Genomic DNA, 17,588 nt, shown 5'->3' on the forward strand with positions numbered 1-17,588 from the left:
ACAGAGAGCATTCTAACTGACTGCATCACCATCCGGTTTGGTTGTGGGGGTGGAGGGGGAGGATCAAAATAAGCTACAGAAACTTGTAAACTTAGTCAGCTCCATCAAGGGTGCTAGTCTCCATAGTATCTAGGGCTTCCTCAACGAGCATTGCCTCAAAAAGGTGGTGTCCATCACTGAGGACCCCGATCATCCAGGATATGCCCTGTTCTCATTGCTACCGACAGGAGGTAGGTACAGGAGCCTGAAGGCACACACTCAACGATTCAGGAACAGATTCCTTCCCTCTGCCATCTGACTTCCGAATGGACATTAAACCCATGAGCACTACTCACTGCTTTTTAAAAAATTTTAATATTGTACTACTTATTTAACTATTTGATATATATATAACATTTTTCTCACCCCTTATGGGTGTGGCGTATGTGTATTTTTCCCTCAATCTCAGGGGCTCTACCAGAGGACTGGGAGGTTGAGGGTTTGGCACAGCGTACTCGTGCGTTTTTCTGGACCGAGATCTCAAATATTGTTCCTGGAATTTGTTGGAGCCACTCTCCCAGTCCAAGTATCTCAGCCCCAAGTGCTCCTATCACCACCAGGATTACTCTGGCTTTAGCCTTCCACATCCTTTCTATCTGCTTTTTCAAGCCCTGATATTTCTCAAGCTTCTCATATTCTTTCTTCCTGATGTGACTGTCATTCGAGATTGCCACATCTATTACTACTGCTCTCTCTTGTTCCTTGAACAATGTCACTATGTATGGTAGTTTGGCCAGGACCTGCTTTTCAGTTGGTATTTGGAAGTTCCAAAGGGTCTCAGCTCTGTCATTTTCCACTACCTTCTCAGGTGTTTCCCATCTGGACTTGGGAGAGTCCAATCCATACTCAGCGCTGATATTTCTGTACACAATTCCTGCAACGTGGTTGTGCTGTTCAGTATATGCTGTCCCTGCCTGCATCTTGCACCCTGCTACTATGTACTGGATGGTTTCAGCAGATTCCTAGCACAGTCTGCATCCTGGGTCTTGTCCGGTGTGATAGACCCATATGTGAGACATAAGAAAATATATATATACTTCAATTCATAACTTTTTTCTCTATTATTATATATTGCATTGTACTGCTGCCACAGAGACAAGTTTCACAACATATGCTGGTGATATTAAATCTGATTTTGATTCTGATTCTGATCAGGACTGGAAAGAAAGAGGGATGAAGCCAGAACAAATAGGTGGGTGTGGGCGTGGTGTTGAGGAATGCAGGAGGAACATAGGTTGGCAGGTAGTAGGCGAGTACAAGTGAGAAGGGAAAGGTAGGTGGGTGTGGAGGGGGTGGAAAGGGAATGGAAAAAGCTGGGGGTAGGGATGGAGCTAGAGCAGGCAGGTAGGCGATAGGTGGATCCAGGTGAGAAAGTGTGAGGGAGGTGAGGGTGGAAGGGTGGGTTAGTAAATTTGCTGATGACACAAAGGTTGGGAGTGTTGCGGATAGTGTGGAGGGCTGTCAGAGGTTACTACGGAACATTGATAGGATGCAAGACTGGGCTAAGAAGTGGCAGATGGAGTTCAACACAGATAAGTGTGAGGTGGTTCATTTTGGTAGGTCAAATATGATGGCAGAATATGGCATTAATGGTAAGACTCTTGGCAGTGTGGAGGATCAGAGGGATCTTGGGGTCCGAGTCCATAGGACACTCAAAGCTGCTACGCAGGTTGACTCTGGTTAAGAAGGCATACAGTGCATTGGCCTTCATCAACCGTGGGATTGATGTTAAGAGCCGAGAGGTAATGTTGCAGCTGTATAGGACACTGATCAGACCCCACTTGGAGGACTGTGCTCACCTTACTACAGGAAGGACGTGGAAACCATAGAAAGGGTGCAGAGGAGATTTACAAGGATGTTGCCTGGATTGGAGAGCATGCCTTATAGGTTGAATGAACTTGGCCTTTTCTCCTTGGAGCAATGGAGGATGAGAGGTAACCTGACAGAGGTGTACAAGGTAATGAGAGGCATTGATTGTGTGGATAGTCAGAGGCTTTTTCCCAGGGCTGAAATGGCTTGCACAAGAGAGCATAGTTTTAAGGTGCTTGGAAGGAGGTATAGAGGAGATGTCAGGGTTAAGTTTTTTACACAGAGAGTGGTGAATGCGTGGAATGGGCTGCCTGTGGCGGTGGTGGAGGTGGAAATGATAGGGTCTTCTAAGAGACTCCTGGATAGGTAAATGGAGCTTAGAAAAATAGAGGGCTATGGGTAAACCTAGGTAGTTCTAAGGTTAGGACATGTTCAACACAGCTTTGTGGGCTGAAGGGCCTGTAGTGTGCTGTGAGTTTTCTATATTTCTCTGTTTCTATGAATGTTTAAGAAACTGGCAGGTGATAGGCTAAAGTGATAGAAAGGCTGAAGAAGATGGAATCTGAAAAGAGAGGACATTGGACCATAGAATAAAGGAAGGAGGTGAGGAGGGGAACTGGAGGAAGGAATGTCTGGTTAATGGTCAGATAGAGAGGTAAGGGACGGTTATGGGGGCCAGAGGGATTAGGAAAATAAAGAAGAAAAGACAGTGGTTAGCAGAATTAGCTTGGTGAGGGTCAGGAGTCCAGCCAAGGACTTTAAAATGTTATTCGTGCTTCTTCATTATTTCAGTGATGAGGGGGACACAAAGACAGTCGTTTTGTAAACTGTAAAGTCATTGTTGTCTGTATGTATTGCATCAAAGTATAAACGCTGTATCTAATTAGAGTTCAATGTAGCTGTGTGCCCATCAAAAACTTCAAAATAGGCCACAGTATAATCTAGACATTTAGAACTCACTGATTGACTGCATTTCCCACGATGAATCATAATTAAGATCAGATACTATTTTGCAACGCAGTAGTAATTGCAGAACATCTCAGTGTTCGTATTTCTTTGAGCTGACTCTCTGGTACATTTGTCAAATGCTCTGGTTTATTGCTGCCAGATTCATTCCTTTCTCATTGCAAAGTATTGACTGCATGATGGCTCATGACTTCACACCCACTGGTTGATCCATCAGAGGCCTTGTTTGTCGAGTAAACCTTTGTGCTCAAGCCCTGGGTGCCTCAGCAGCCTGGGGTTTGAGCCTGACCTTGGGTGCTGTCTGTGTGGTGTTTGCATCATTTTCCTGTGACCCCACAGATCTCCTCCATGTGCTCCCACAGCCCAAAATGACGATGTGAGTTAGAATCTAGGGAGAATAAAACAGTTCAGGGTAGAGTTGGTGTTAAATGGGTGGTACATGGTCAGCATGGCCTGGTGGGTTGATGGGTCAGTTTTGATGCAGCACGTGTCTCTCTCTGACTCACTGAATATTGATGAACCAGTCAATCACAGGAGGGCATTACTGTTGATCAAATTCTGTCCCTTTCCCTGCACTTTGCTTTAGAACAAAAGCTCAGCTTAGCAGCTGCACTTGAATGGGGGGGCTTTCGGCCATATTTTAGCAGAATGTGTTGTTGGGCTGTGGTTAGGGAATTTACTCTATCATCTTAGTTTTACCTTACAGCTCTGTCCAGGTAATGGAACCTAAACATAGGCAGCCCTTCTTGTGACCTCGGACCATCCCAGAGCTTTCTCTCGTCATTGTATTCACTCTTGTGATGAAGGAAGTATTGCCACCAGTCAGAGCAGAGCAAGGTCCCTCAAGCAGCAATGTGATTATAATTGATGATCTATTGAAAACATTGCCACTGCTACAAGAAGAGCTCAGTTGCCCTTCTTCAGAACTATGGCCTGGGATACTTTAAGTCCTTTGAAGGGTGCAGAGTCTCTGATTAACTTATCATCTGAAAATTGGTCTCACCAGACATTGCAACAATCAAGCATCTTGCCACAACACATCTGCTGGGATTGTGGGCTCAAGCCACTGAAATGGGCTTTCTGACTCAGAGATGAGACATAAGAAAAATTGATAGAGGCAGCATATTTTAAATCCTAGTTAATCCATATTTGAGGTACAATATTGCTTTACTTTGAGGGTTAGAATTTTAAAGCTGATGTCACTGTAAATAAAACTCCATAAAATAACTGTATCACATAATAGACTGTTCTAAAGCTCACATAATATCTGAAGAAGAATCCAAGTATGGGTCTGCTGAAGTTCAAGTTCAGCTTGTACCATTTCATACACTTGATCTGAAATGGTGGGCTTGATTACAATTTCCTGGCTATTAAAGCATTCGGTGCTGCATGCGTCTGATTACAAGAACCAGCAAGAAGAGACAAAAACCTTAACAACATCAGTGTGTGGATTAATGTCGAAAAATGTGACAGCAACAGAGAAATCTGTCTGGATAATGTTGGAATTAATTAGAACTGTATAATAGTACTTGCATTGTCATTACAACACAGAAATGCACTTGGTATGGCAACAGCACCAGTGAGAGTCTGCTATGTTTCAGGAGCAGGAAAACACAGCAGACTATTACTGGCATCATTTATACAAGTCATTTCCTGTGGGTTTTCTGTGATGATAATGATGATGATGATCCATCTTCAGAAGGTAAAAGAAGTAAACAGCCAGTTTTATAATCACTCTTCCTGCCAGGCAAGAACAGTTGTGGGATTTGTGCAAAGGTACAGTATAATTGTCCTCAGAGACTTAACACTTGGATCACCAATCAAAGCTGCCAAAGTTGTTTTGTATTGCTGTTGTTCATACCTTTTGCATGTTAGATGTGGAATTCTTTTTATTTTGATAAGAATCAGAACTATCCAATTAAAAACCTGTTTCGATACCTTTTGCAAACTAAACTGTAGTTTGCATTTAAGATTAAGCAGAAAGTGTACAGTAACAGTACAGTAAGAGAAAACAGTAACTCCAACATTCAGCAATCGTATTTAAGGACTTTCCTCAACAGGGAGTTTACCAACCTTGGGACCATTAGGTTAAACCACCATCCAGTGCATGGTTGAAAAACTTAAAATACTCATTTTATTTTCTTCAGGTTTCTTGTTATTGCTTCCAAATTTTTGCAGTTCATGTACACACACATAATCTGATCTTAAAGCATTTCCCATATTCAAAGCACAGCAAATTACAGGTATTTCACAATTCACAATATTTTCTTGTCTGTTTCGGCTACAAATATCAACTTTCTTCCATATGGCTGTATATTGCACACATCAAAAATAGTGAATCAGATTTTTTGTGTTCTTTAAGAGAACTTTTTGTATCTTCGAACCCTTTAGTACCGAGCTTAAGTAGCGCAGGATTGAGAGGTAAAACAACCTTCTCAAAAATCCATTAGAAATTGATTTTCTTTTTTGTGACAGTGGGGTTAGAAAGAATTTTTCTTCCAACATTTTTGTCTTTATCAACTGTTTACTAAGACCTATAAAGATTTCAAGAAGGCGTTTGACAGAATCTGGCATGATGCCTTATGGGCCATCATGAAGAAATTCAACATAGGGCAGAAGCTGATTCATACAATCCAGCAGCTTTACGTCATGGCAACCAGTGCAGTACTCACTCAGGGCACCATCAGGGAGTGGTTCCATACCTCTGTAGGAGTCCATCAGGGCTGCCTCCTCTCCCCCACTCTCTTCAATGTCTTCCTGGAACAAATCATGAGTGTTGCCCTTGAAGATCATGTGGGCACAGTCAGCATCGGAGGGAGGAACATCACAAACCTAAGACTTGCTGACGACATTGCTGGACTTGCAGGAAAAGAGGACAAACTGGCCAACCTGGTCAGCCATCTTGACAGAGCCTCCACAAAGCTTGGAATGGAAATAAGTGCCGAGAAAATCAAGTTCATGGCAAATTCCAACGGTGCCATCACAACTGATATCTCAGTCCATGGTCAGAAATTTGAGACAGTGCAGCAGTTCAAATACCTGGGGGCAATCATCAGTGATGAAAGTTCAGGACCAGAAGTGCTGGCACGAACCGCACAGACAATGACTGCACTATCCAAACTCAAGACAATATGGAGGGACAGCAACATCACCATGAAGTACAAGATCAGACTCCTGCCTTCATTGGTATTCTTCATCTTCCTGTATGCATGTGAGACATAGACCCTCACAGTAGAGCTACAGAGGAAGATACAGGCTCTGGAAATGAGATGTTATCACAACATCTTGGGCATCTCATACTTGGACCATATCACAAACGAGCAGTTCCGCAAGACCATCTAACACCACATTGGCCCCTACGAAGACCTTCTCACAATGGTGAAGAAAAGAAAGCTGAGATCGTACGGCCACGTAACAAGATCCAGTGGCCATGCAAAGACTGTTCTACAAGGAACTGTGAAGGGCAAAAGACGGAGAGGTAGACAGAGGAAAAGATGGACGGACAACATTAACGCATGGACAAGGAGAACATTTGCAGTGACCCAGGCTCTGGCACACAACCGTGACAGATGGAGCAGACTGGTGCAAAGCTTGTCATGACAGCACCCCGACGACTCCACCAGGAGTTAAGGGTGCAAGGAAAGAAGGAAGGAGGATAATGATTCCAAGGGGAACTGAAGACCTCATTCGTAACTGCTTATCTGGATAGTTAGAAAGTAAATTTGTACAGTGACTAGATGTAACCAGTTTTATTACCTAAAATCATTTCAGATTAAATATGAAGTTTTGGCTGGATACATTAATTGGACCAGTTATTTGAGTGTTCAGCAACAAAAGAGTTCTGCACTGTGCCTCTTTTTACATGTTGTCTATGTTGTTAAACAATTTAGTTTGGCACAACTTCCTTGACTAAAACTACAAATTACTATTGTAAGAATTTTACCATAAATTAGACCATTAATGGTGTTTAAACCCACCTCTTGAGAGAGATCTCTATTTCTCCCCAGCAGTTATAGGCATTAAATGTTGTTCAATCTAATAACAAACTTTTCATCTGTTAAGGATCAAGAAATAAAATTTAAAAACTTTTAAATAAGCTTCAAATCTTTAGGCAGTTTTCTTTGTCAGTTCGAGTAGGACTGTAAATGTTTTATTTGCTTCCAGATTCAAAAGATGTACTGTCAGCCCTCTTATAATGAATGCCTGGCTTTAATCCCTACCCTGCTTGTTTATTTGTCTTAAACTGAAATGCCCCCTAGTGTACTTCATGTAAATTGATAAGTCTTATCCATAATATAGTAATTGCACAGTCTAAGATTTTTGGGAAATGTTAGCAAAATCTCTCCTGTTTTATTAACTAAATGATTAAAGTATGATTAATAGAAAAGCCTTATGTTCAAGCTCAGCAAAAAGGTGTATTGGTGTTTACATGATGTAGATTCTAAAAAAGAAAATACAATAGATTGACCTGTTCAATTACATCATGTTTAGTCATAGTCATAGTCATACTTTATTAATCCTGGGGGAAATTGGTTTTCGTTACAGTTGCTCCATAAATAATAAATAGTAATAGAACCATAAATAGTTAAATAGTAATATGTAAATTATGCCAGGAAATAAGTCCAGGACCAGCCTATTAGCTCAGGGTGTCTGACCCTCCAAGGGAGGAGTTGTAAAGTTTGATGGCCACAGGCAGGAATGACTTCCTATGACGCTCTGTGCTGCATCTTGGAGGAATGAGTCTCTGGCTGAATGTACTCCTGTGCCCAACCAGTACATTATGTAGTGGATGGGAAACGTTGACCAAGATGGCATGCAACTTAGACAGCATCCTCTTTTCAGACACCACCGTCAGAGAGTCCAGTTCCATTCCCACCACATCACTGGCCTTACGAATGAGTTTGTTGATTCTGTTGGTGTCTGCTACCCTCAGCCTGTTGCCCCAGCACACAACAGCAAACATGATAGCACCGGCCACCTCAGACTCGTAGAACATCCTCAGCATCATCTGGCAGATGTTAAAGGACCTCACTCTCCTCAGGAAGTAGAGACGGCTCTGACCCTTCTTGTAGACAACCTCAGTGTTCTTTGACCAGTCCAGTTTATTGTCAGTTCGTATCTCCAGGTATTTGTAATCCTCCACCATGTCCACACTGACCCCCTGGATGGAAACAGGGGTCACTGATACCTTAGCTCTCCTCAGGTCTACCACCAGCTCTTTGTAATATTTACTTTGTAACATGGTGCTCTTTGTAATATTTACTCTATTCTTCCTCACTTTTTGCACATTTTACGGAAGGAAATTGTGGGTGACTGCATTCTGTATGTTACAGAATCAGAATATCATCGACTCCTTATCTTCCTTGAGAAAATATTATCCCTCTGCCTGGCACCCCTTCCTCATGAGATGGTAAGGCTGGCATTTCTCAACCACTGGCACAAGTTCACGTTTTGTCTCTCCCTGTCACACTCTGCAGTACTTCTGAAGCAACACAGAACTAATCTAAATGATCCTTTTTTTACAGAAATAAATTGGTAGTTCGGCATTTTTCTTTAACAAATTACTGTTTAATTTCGTGTGAAAATTGCAGAGTTGTTTCATGTCATAGAAAACACCTGTTTAAGGAGATGGTGCAGGAGAGAAGGATTCAGATTTTTGGATTATTGTGCTCGCTTCCAGGGAAGGTGGGAACTGTAGCAAGAACGGTTTGCATCTGAACTGGAGAGGGAGTAATATCCCAGCGTGAAGGTTTGCCAGGGTTGTGGGGGGTGGGGGGGAGTTAAATAAGCTGTGGGGGATAGGAACCAGAGTGCTAGAACAGACAGTGGAGTGATTGTGATGAAAGATGTTGTTAAGACGATAAACAAAGTCAGGAATCAAAAGGTTGAGCATGTAGCAACTATGTTCTGAGCTGCATATATTTCAATGAAAGGATTAATGTAAGAAAGATGAATGAGCTTAGGGCATAGATCAGCATGTGAAATTATAACATTATAGTCATTAGTTGCAGAAGGGGCAAGACTGGCAACTCAGTGTTCCAGGGCTGTGTTGTTTTAGATGTGATACAGCAGGAGGGAATAAAGGTGGAGGGGTGTCATTACTTGTCAGGGAAAATGTCATAATGTCATGTCCTCTGGTAGGTCAGACTGGATAGCTTGTCCAGTGAGGATTTATGGGTAGAACTGAAGGATAAGAAAGGCACCGTCACATTAATGGAATGATATTATAGACCACCCAACAGTCTGTGGGATTTAGAAGAGCAAAAATGTAGAGAAGTCGCAGACTTTTTCAAGAAACGTAAGGTTGTGATAGTAGGTGATTTTAACTTTCCTCATAATGCCTGGGATCCCCAAATGGTAAAAGGGCTGGATGGGGTAGCGTTTGTCAAATGTGTTCTGGAGTGTTTCCTTAATCAACGCATAGAAGTCCCACCTGAAGAGAATGTGAGACTAGATCTTCCATTAAGGAATGAGACAGGGCAGGTGACAGATAGAGTATATTAAGAGCAAAAGGATAGCAAGGGATAAAATTGGTTCTCTGGAAGATCAGAGTGGTCGTCTATGCATGGAACCAAAAGAGAAGGGGCAGATCTTAAATAGATTGCTTTGCATCTGTATTTACTCAGGATATGGACGCAGAGGTCTATAGACGTGAGTCAAAGCAGCAGCGAGGTCATGGACCCTACACAGGTTATAGAGGAGGAGATGTTTGCTGTCTTAAGGCATATTAGGGTGGGTAAATCACCAGGGCATGACAACGTGTTTCCTCAAACTCACTGGGAGGCTGGAGCAGAAATTGCAGGGGCCCTAGCAGAGCTATTTAAAATATCCTTAGGCATGAGTAAGGTGCCACCGGATTGGAGGATAGCTAATGTTGTTCGGTGTTTAAGAACAACTCTAAGAATAAGCCAGGAAATTATAGGCCAGTGATCCTGACAACATTAGTGGGAAAGTTATTGGAAGGTATTCTACGGAATCAGATATATGAGTATTTGGATAGTCAGTGACTGATTAAGGATAGCCAATTTGGCTTTGTACATGGTAGGTCATGTCTATCCAATTTTATAGCATTTTTTAAGGAAGTTAACAGGAGAGTTGATGAAGGCAGGACAGTGGATGCTGTCTACATGGACTTTAGCAAGGCATGGAGGTTGGTCAAGAATGTTCAGTTGCTTGGCATTCAAGATGAGTTAGTAAATTGGATTAGACATTGTCTTTACAAGAGAAGCCAGTAAGTGGTAGTAGATGATTTCTTCTCCGACTGAAGGCCTGTGAGTGGTGGTGTACACCAGGGATTGGTGCAGGGTCCAATGGAATTTAATGCAGACAAGTGCGAGATGTTGTAATTTGTGAGGACCAACCCGGGTAAGTCTTACATGGTGAATGGTAGCTCACTGAGGAGTGCTTTCGAGTAGAGGGATCTAGGAAAACAGATCCATACTTTCTTGAAAGTGGTGTCACAGACAGATACAGTAGGCTCATAAAGAAAGCTTTTGGTGGCATGTTGGCCTTTATAAATCAATGTATTCAGACCAGGAGCTGGGATGTTATGTTGAAATTGTATAAGACATTGTTGAAGCCTAATTTGGAGTACTGTGTGCAGTTTTGTTCATCTACCTGCAGGAAAGATGTCAATAAGATTAAAAGAGTGTAGAGAAAATTTATAAGGATTTTGCAAGTACTAGATGACCTGAGTTATAGAGGAAGATTAAGAGCATAAGACCATAAGATACAGGAGCAGAAGTGGGCCATTTGGCCCATTGAGTCTGCTCTGCCATTCAATCATAGGCTGATCCAATCCTTCCAGTCATCCCCACTCCCCTGCCTTCACTTCATACCCTTTGATGTGCTGGCTAATCAAGAACCTATCTATCTCTCCCTAAAATACACCCAATGACTTGGGCTCCACAGATGGTCATGGCAACAAATTCCACAGATTTACCACCCTCTGACTAAAGTAATTTCTCCGCATCTCAGTTCTGAAAGGACTTCCTTCAATCCTGAAGTCATGCCCTCTTGTCCTAGAATCCCCTACCATGGGAAATAACTTTGCCATATCTAATCCGCTCAGGCCTTTTCACATTCAGAATCTTTCTATGAGATCCCCCCTCATTCTCCTGAACTCCAGAGAATACAGCCCAAGAGCAGCCAGATGTTCCTCATACTGTAACCATTTCATTCCTGGAAACATTCTTGTGAATCTTCTCTGAACCCTCTCCAATGTTAGTATACCCTTTCTAAAATTAGGAGCCCAAAACTGTGCACAATACTCCAAGTGTGGTCTCACGAATGCCTTATAGAGCCTCAATATCGTGGCCCTGCTCTTATATTCTATACCTATAGAAATGAATGCCAACATTGCAGTCGCCTTCTTCACAAGTGACTCAATCTGGAGGCTAACCCTTTAGGGTATCTTGCACAAGGACTCCCAAGTCCCTTTGCATCTCTGCATTTTGAATTCTCTCCCCATCTAAATAATAGTCTGCCCGTTTATTTCTTCCACCAAAGTGCATGGCCTTACACTTACCAACACTGTATTTCATTTGCCACTTCTTTGCCTCATGTGTGGCATCTTGTCATAGGTCTTCTGAAAATCCAAGCATACCACATCTACTGCATCTCCTTTGTCTATGCTCAAAATTTCCTCAAAGAATTGCAGTAGGTTTGTGAGGCTGAATTTTTCCTTCAGGAAACCATGCTGGCTTTGGCCTATCTTGTCACGTGCCTCCAGGTACTCCATGATATCATCCCTAAAAATCGATTCCAACAACTTCCCAACCACTGATGTCAGGCTAACAGGTCTATAGTTTCCTATCTGCTGCCTCCCACCCTTCTTAAATAACGGAATAACAATTGCAATTTTCCCGTCATCCGGTACAATCCCAGAATCTATCGATTCTTGAACAATCATCGTTAATGCCTCTGCAATCTCTCCAGCTGCTTCCTTCAGAACCCGAGGGTGCATTCCATCAGGTCCAGGAGATTTATCCACCCTCAGACCATTAAGTTTCCTGAGCACCTTCTCATTCGTAATGTTCACTGCACAAACTTCATTTCCCTGACACTCTTGAATGTCCAGTATACTGCAGATGTCTTCCACTGTGAAGACTGTTGCAAAATACACATTCAGTTCCTCTTCTATCTCTGCACCTCTCATTATAATATCTCCAGCGTCATTTTGTATTGGTCCTATATCTACCCTCGACTCTCCTTTACCCTTACATGCTCAAAAAAGCTTTTAGTATCTTCTTTGATATTAGTCACCAGCGTCCTTTCATAATTCATCTTTTCCTTCCGGCTGACCTTCCTAGTTTCCTTCTGAAAGTTTCTAAAAGCTCCCCAATCCTGTATCTTCCCACTAGCTCTGGCTTCCTTGTATGCCCTGTCTTTTACTTTTACTTTGGCTTTGACTTCACTTGTCAGCCACGGTAGTGTTCTTCTTCCATTCGAAAATTTCCTCTTATTTGGAATATATCTGTCTTGCACATCCCTCATTTTTGCAGAAACTCCAGCCATTGCTGCTCTGCTGTCTTTCCTGCAAATATCCATTTCAGTCTACTTCGGTCAGTTCCCCTCGCATGCCATTGTAATTTCCTTTATTCCACTGAAATACTGACAGATTGGATTTTATTTATTCCCTATCAAATATCAATATGAACTCAAGCATATTGTGATCACCGTTCCCTAAGGGTCCCTTAACACTAAGCTCTTTTATCACCTCCAGATCATTGCACAACCCCCAATCCAGCACATAGATTAAACAGGTTAAGACTTTATTCCCTAAAATATAGAAGATTGAGGGGAGATTTGTTAGAGGTATACAAAATTATAAGGGGTATAGAGAGGGTAAAATGCAAACTGGCTTTTTCCACTGAGGTTAGGTGAGACTGCAACCAAAGGCCATGGATTTAGGGTGAAAGATGAAGTGTTGAAGTGGAAAATAGGGGGAACTTCTTGACTTGGAGGAAGGTGAGTGTGTGGAATTAGCTGTGGCTTTGATTTCAACATGTGAGAGAAACTTGGATAGGTACATGAATGGGAGGGGTGTAGATGGTTGTGATCTGGGTGCAGGTCAATGGAACTTGGCAGGTCAATTGTTTAGCGTGGACTAGATGGGCTGAAGGGCTTGTTTCTGTGCTGTAGTGTTCTGCAGGTCTATGACTCTACAACTATTAATCAGCAAACTTTGATTTCATTCTGATCTTTGGATTGCATCATTTTATTGGTTATATGTATAGTTTTAGCTGGCCAGTGGTGTAGTGACCTCTGCACCGGACTTTGAGACGAGTGATCCTGGGTTCTAATCTGGCTGGCTACTTGCACGCTTTCAATCCGTGCTGGGTTGAGCGTTGAGCTAGCAATTCAACCTGTAAAACAAACTCTAAAGAAATAGCAAGATTTCTGCCTGATACGGCAGTTAGGCACCGAAGTATGTTATGAATATTATCTAATGTTGAGAAGAGTCACTAGCTGCAATGTATACAATATGTCATGACTCATATGAACCATAAGACTCCTGACCTATAGTCTGATCATCATTAGCTCTCAAGTTAAATTTAATGTCAGTCTTTGTTTTAGTCATTTCATGACCATTCCTTCTCAGATAAATTGAATCTTTGTTTGCTTTGCTTTTCAGGTCCATTGCATAATGTTCCTGGAATATTTCTCTTCCACAAGATTATAATTTCACCTTCGTGACAGAAGAAGTTTCCCCGAGTGGCACACATGCAACTTTGATTCAAAGTTACTCATCCTGACACATCTTCCTTTCAGCAAGCTCATTAAGGCTGACAAGACTGATATATTTCTTCGTGCTAACTACCTCCTGAAGCACTGAACTGCCATCACTTCTTTGAATTCATTGGGAGTGTCTTTTACCTGGTTCTGGAGATATCTTGGAACCCTTTCTCAGTGAATTATGGCTGCTGCAGTCCAACACACCGAGCTTGTGTTTGAATTTGCGAGCAATGGAATGGACGATGTGCAGCAGGTACGTCTCACGAGCTTGAAGTATAACTTACACCTGATAATAATGAAATCACTCAACTAATAGAATACAAGAACAATGGGGCCTCCAAGTTCCCCATCTAGTTGTACATCATTGTGACTCAGAGACTTAGTGCCATTTCTTTACCATCACTAGACCTTCCTAGCTAACTGCAATGCAAAGAATATCCTCCTCATACAGGAGGTAATGCATTGTTTCAGATTTAAGTAGAGATCGGCAATATATGCTAATCTTACCGGTAACATCTGTACATTTCCAAAAATGACTGGAAAACTATAGGTTTCCCTATGAATTTAGGCTCTGACTGCACCACAAAGGGGTTAAAGTGATGCATATTTTGTTGCTAGTTATCTGCTTGGTCCCTTGGTGATTGCTATCAAGGTCAATTCATGTTACTAACATTTTCTAAATTTTCTTTCCTCAAATAGGCAACCCCCAACACCCATTCTCGCTTCCATTCTGAGCTCCAATAAAGAATTAGCTGGCAGCTAGATTATGCAAACTCAGTCATAGCATTCCTACTTATTTAACAATTGTTATTCACTAGATTTCAAATAAATTTTCGCTTCCTCTAGCACTCAGAATTAAGCATCATGGTGATAAGTTTCTCCTCCTTTATTTTAAAAGGCTGTGAGCGAGCAGACTCATTTCAAATCTTCCAGCATTTGCCAATGATGTTGCAATTCTATGAACTCTATTTACAAATGAGCAATAAATGCTATCAGGGGAAGAATGCAGAGTGAGCAACTGCGCCCAGATGCGCCAAAGCTGTTATCATGGTAGTATTATGAGATTGAGTTTATCCCTCATTCCATATTAAATGCTGATTACTTTATTGCTGTACAATCCTAGCCTATTTCTTAAGCGTTCAATCGAACATTATGGCACACTTCATTTTAGAGATTATTATTTTCCTTTACTTCCCTTTGGAGATATTGGTCGCACCCAGTTCTTTCCATCCTTAAACGTTCATCGGTGATGTTAAGTTCACTGTGTAACACATCTCAGTGCAGCAAACATTTGAATATGATAGCTAAATATTATCACATTTCCATTCTCACCACCCCTAGTTTTGCCACGATACTGGACTGATGCAAATAGTAATCTAAATAGCTACTTGCATCAACAAAATAGATGCTCATTTTCCAAAGCCCATGGGTATGACATCAAATCAAATCTCCTGTGCTGCACACAGCTCACCGCATGTCTGTGCACCTGTGTTAGTTGGAAGTGTCACAGCACCACAGTAAAGGTAATGCAGATGGATTCGTCTGACCAATCAAGCACTGGAACAGCTGCTTAAGGGAAGGCAGTTCTGCCACTCTAGTCAGGAAGAAGAGACATTGCAAAGTGAAGCTAAATACCACTCAAATAGAGTGGGAAACTTCACAGGATTCTGTACTAACAGTTAATATCAATTTGACTATGAAATTGGTGCTTGAGGGATGGAAGTTTTAACGTTTGCCTATGCTTTGCTGATGAGGCTTAGCTCAACTGCATTATAGAGTTTCTTAGGTGCATAATAGTTTGCCAACCTTTTGACTCTGTCTGCTGTGCAAGTATTTCCCTATCTAACATTTAGTTGGACTTGAACTTGAACCCTGATTCATCATCCTCATTATTGAGCTGAGTGAGTCACTGTGCTTCTTTTTGTCCTTCTTCTGACTTGCCTTTCTCTACCTGACAATTTCAAATGGACTAGATAAAATTGATAAGGTCACCAGATAATCTTGCTCCTTGCTCAATTCGACAGACTCTTCTCCATGCTCCCTTTGCAGCAGCTTAGCAATGGAGAAGGACATGTCATCATGATATATAAAATTTTAAACAGAATTTTTCTCACCTTTTGGTTGTATTGACCAGGATGAAAAAGAAAGACAGCAACTCAGATGAATTAACATTTTGACAGAAGGTACTGATAGTTAAGAGGTGAACATTGGTGGGGATATGTGCTCTCCTTGCGGTAGTATCAATGCATCTGTCTAAATCAGTGCTGTCTAATTGCTGAGTACCCATAGGTGATGTACTGTCATCACCATTTTAGCAACACATCAGCCTTCCACATACCTTTACAAGCCATATTCCAATGAACAAACATTACCTGTCTTAAAAATGGGAAATTTGGACAATCAAAAGCTACATATTTCCATTTAAAATGCCATCAATAGCCTCAGATTTTGCGCACATAGGACTATTGAAGCAAACTGAGAGACAGAGTTATTCAGCATGGAAACAGGTCCTTTGCCCAACTAGTCCATGATGACCAAGATGTCTGCCTGAGCTTATCCCATTTCTCTGTGCTATGCTTGTATTCCTTTAAACCTTTCCTATTCTTGTACCTGAAGGGTGGAATGGCTTCTTTCTATGTCATAAGAAAATATAAAATATGGAAATTGTGATGGTTGTTTAGAACTGTTGACATTGAGATTGAAGTAACTCTTGTACTTTTGCTTTGAGAATGGTGTTGGGTGTAGGGGGTATTCTGTCTACCACTAAGCTGTACCGTCATACATACCGTAGAGTTCTATAGCGGGTTAGAGCTTTGTTGGGACTCTCCCAAGCATGTCTTCTCACTGCTTCTCATATCCTGCACCAGTCAACCCTTGCATGAGATCTAAGACTTCTGATTTTGTTGGGAGTTCTAGGGGATTGTAAATTAGGAGGAGAAAATGAAGGTAATGCAGCCAAAAAAAAGCAGCAATACTGGAAATCTGAAAGAAAAAAGATTTGTCCGAAGCACATTGCAAAGCAGGTAGCATTGGCAGAAAGAAAGCCAGACAACATTGCTGGTCGAAGACACTTTGTCAGAACTGGATAAGAGTTATAACAAATTTTAAGTTGCAGAGAAAATGGGGATGAATGAAAGGAATATCTGAGATAGGTCAAAATGGGGACCTGCATGATATCCACAAGCACCCACTGAAATGTTGCTTCCAGGCAGCAGCTGAATACTGCTACTGGTGAAGTACATTTTACTGATAGTGCACACACTTGCCATTCTTTTCTGGGAGAATGAGGAGTGAATGTCTGGTTCAGTTATGAGGTGCCTGTCAAGTTGGCTGTTTTGTATACTCAGAACCTGCGTAATGCTAAGGATAGATTCCTGGGAGGTGGAGCGCCATGTAAATCAGCGCTCTGCGGGATAATTATAACATTACGTAAATGAACGTATGTACCTGATAAAAAAATCAAAGCCAAGATATATGATATTATTTTATGTATACACAGTAATTCATGGAGTAACAAACATGTAAATAGGCCTAACCTGTACATCAGTGGAGCAGCAATACATCGCAGCAGCAGTGGAGGGAAGCAAGTGTTGGTTACATCTGAGGGACCAGACTGTGGGTCCTCCTCTAATTTTGGCTTCTTCTTCAAGTAGGCATCAAGATTTTACTGCCTTTCTTAAGTTTCCTCTCATGAAACAGTTCTTGGTAGTAGGAAATCATATCTAGAACACCTCTCTTTGGCTTACTGCTTCGCTCCCAGTCAGGGTCATTATCGATGAACTGGACCATGATTTGGTGATGCTGGTGCTGAGGAAATTTGAGGTGAGGTTTCTTGCTGGTGTCTCCTCTTCTCCATCCGTGTCCTCAGATTCACCCAGGATGTGTCGCTCTGCCAATTCTCGAAGTTCTTCGTTATTAAGACTCTCACTATGAAAATACAGCAACTTTTCAACATTGCCATCATTAACGTCATCTAATCCTTCTACGTTGGACAGTTCAACTGTGGTGATATCATCTGTCATGCGACAGAGTTCGGA

At 41.7% G+C, this 17,588-nt stretch overlaps 1 protein-coding gene across 12 annotated transcripts in view; it reads left to right on the forward strand.

Annotated features, from left to right (window-relative positions):
• LOC134352946 (ETS-related transcription factor Elf-1-like) overlaps positions 1 to 17,588 on the forward strand; it is a 314,459-nt gene that overhangs the window by 226,459 nt on the left and 70,412 nt on the right. For all 12 annotated transcript variants that reach the window (XM_063060619.1, XM_063060617.1, XM_063060613.1 and 9 more), the window contains one exon: positions 13,451 to 13,804. In XM_063060619.1, coding sequence (XP_062916689.1) covers positions 13,733 to 13,804 — 72 coding nt within the window. In that variant the 5' untranslated portion in view covers positions 13,451 to 13,732. The remainder of the gene's footprint in view (positions 1 to 13,450; positions 13,805 to 17,588) is intronic.

Source organism: Mobula hypostoma, chromosome 10 (genome assembly GCF_963921235.1).
Source record: "Mobula hypostoma chromosome 10, sMobHyp1.1, whole genome shotgun sequence".
NCBI lineage: Eukaryota > Metazoa > Chordata > Chondrichthyes > Myliobatiformes > Myliobatidae > Mobula > Mobula hypostoma.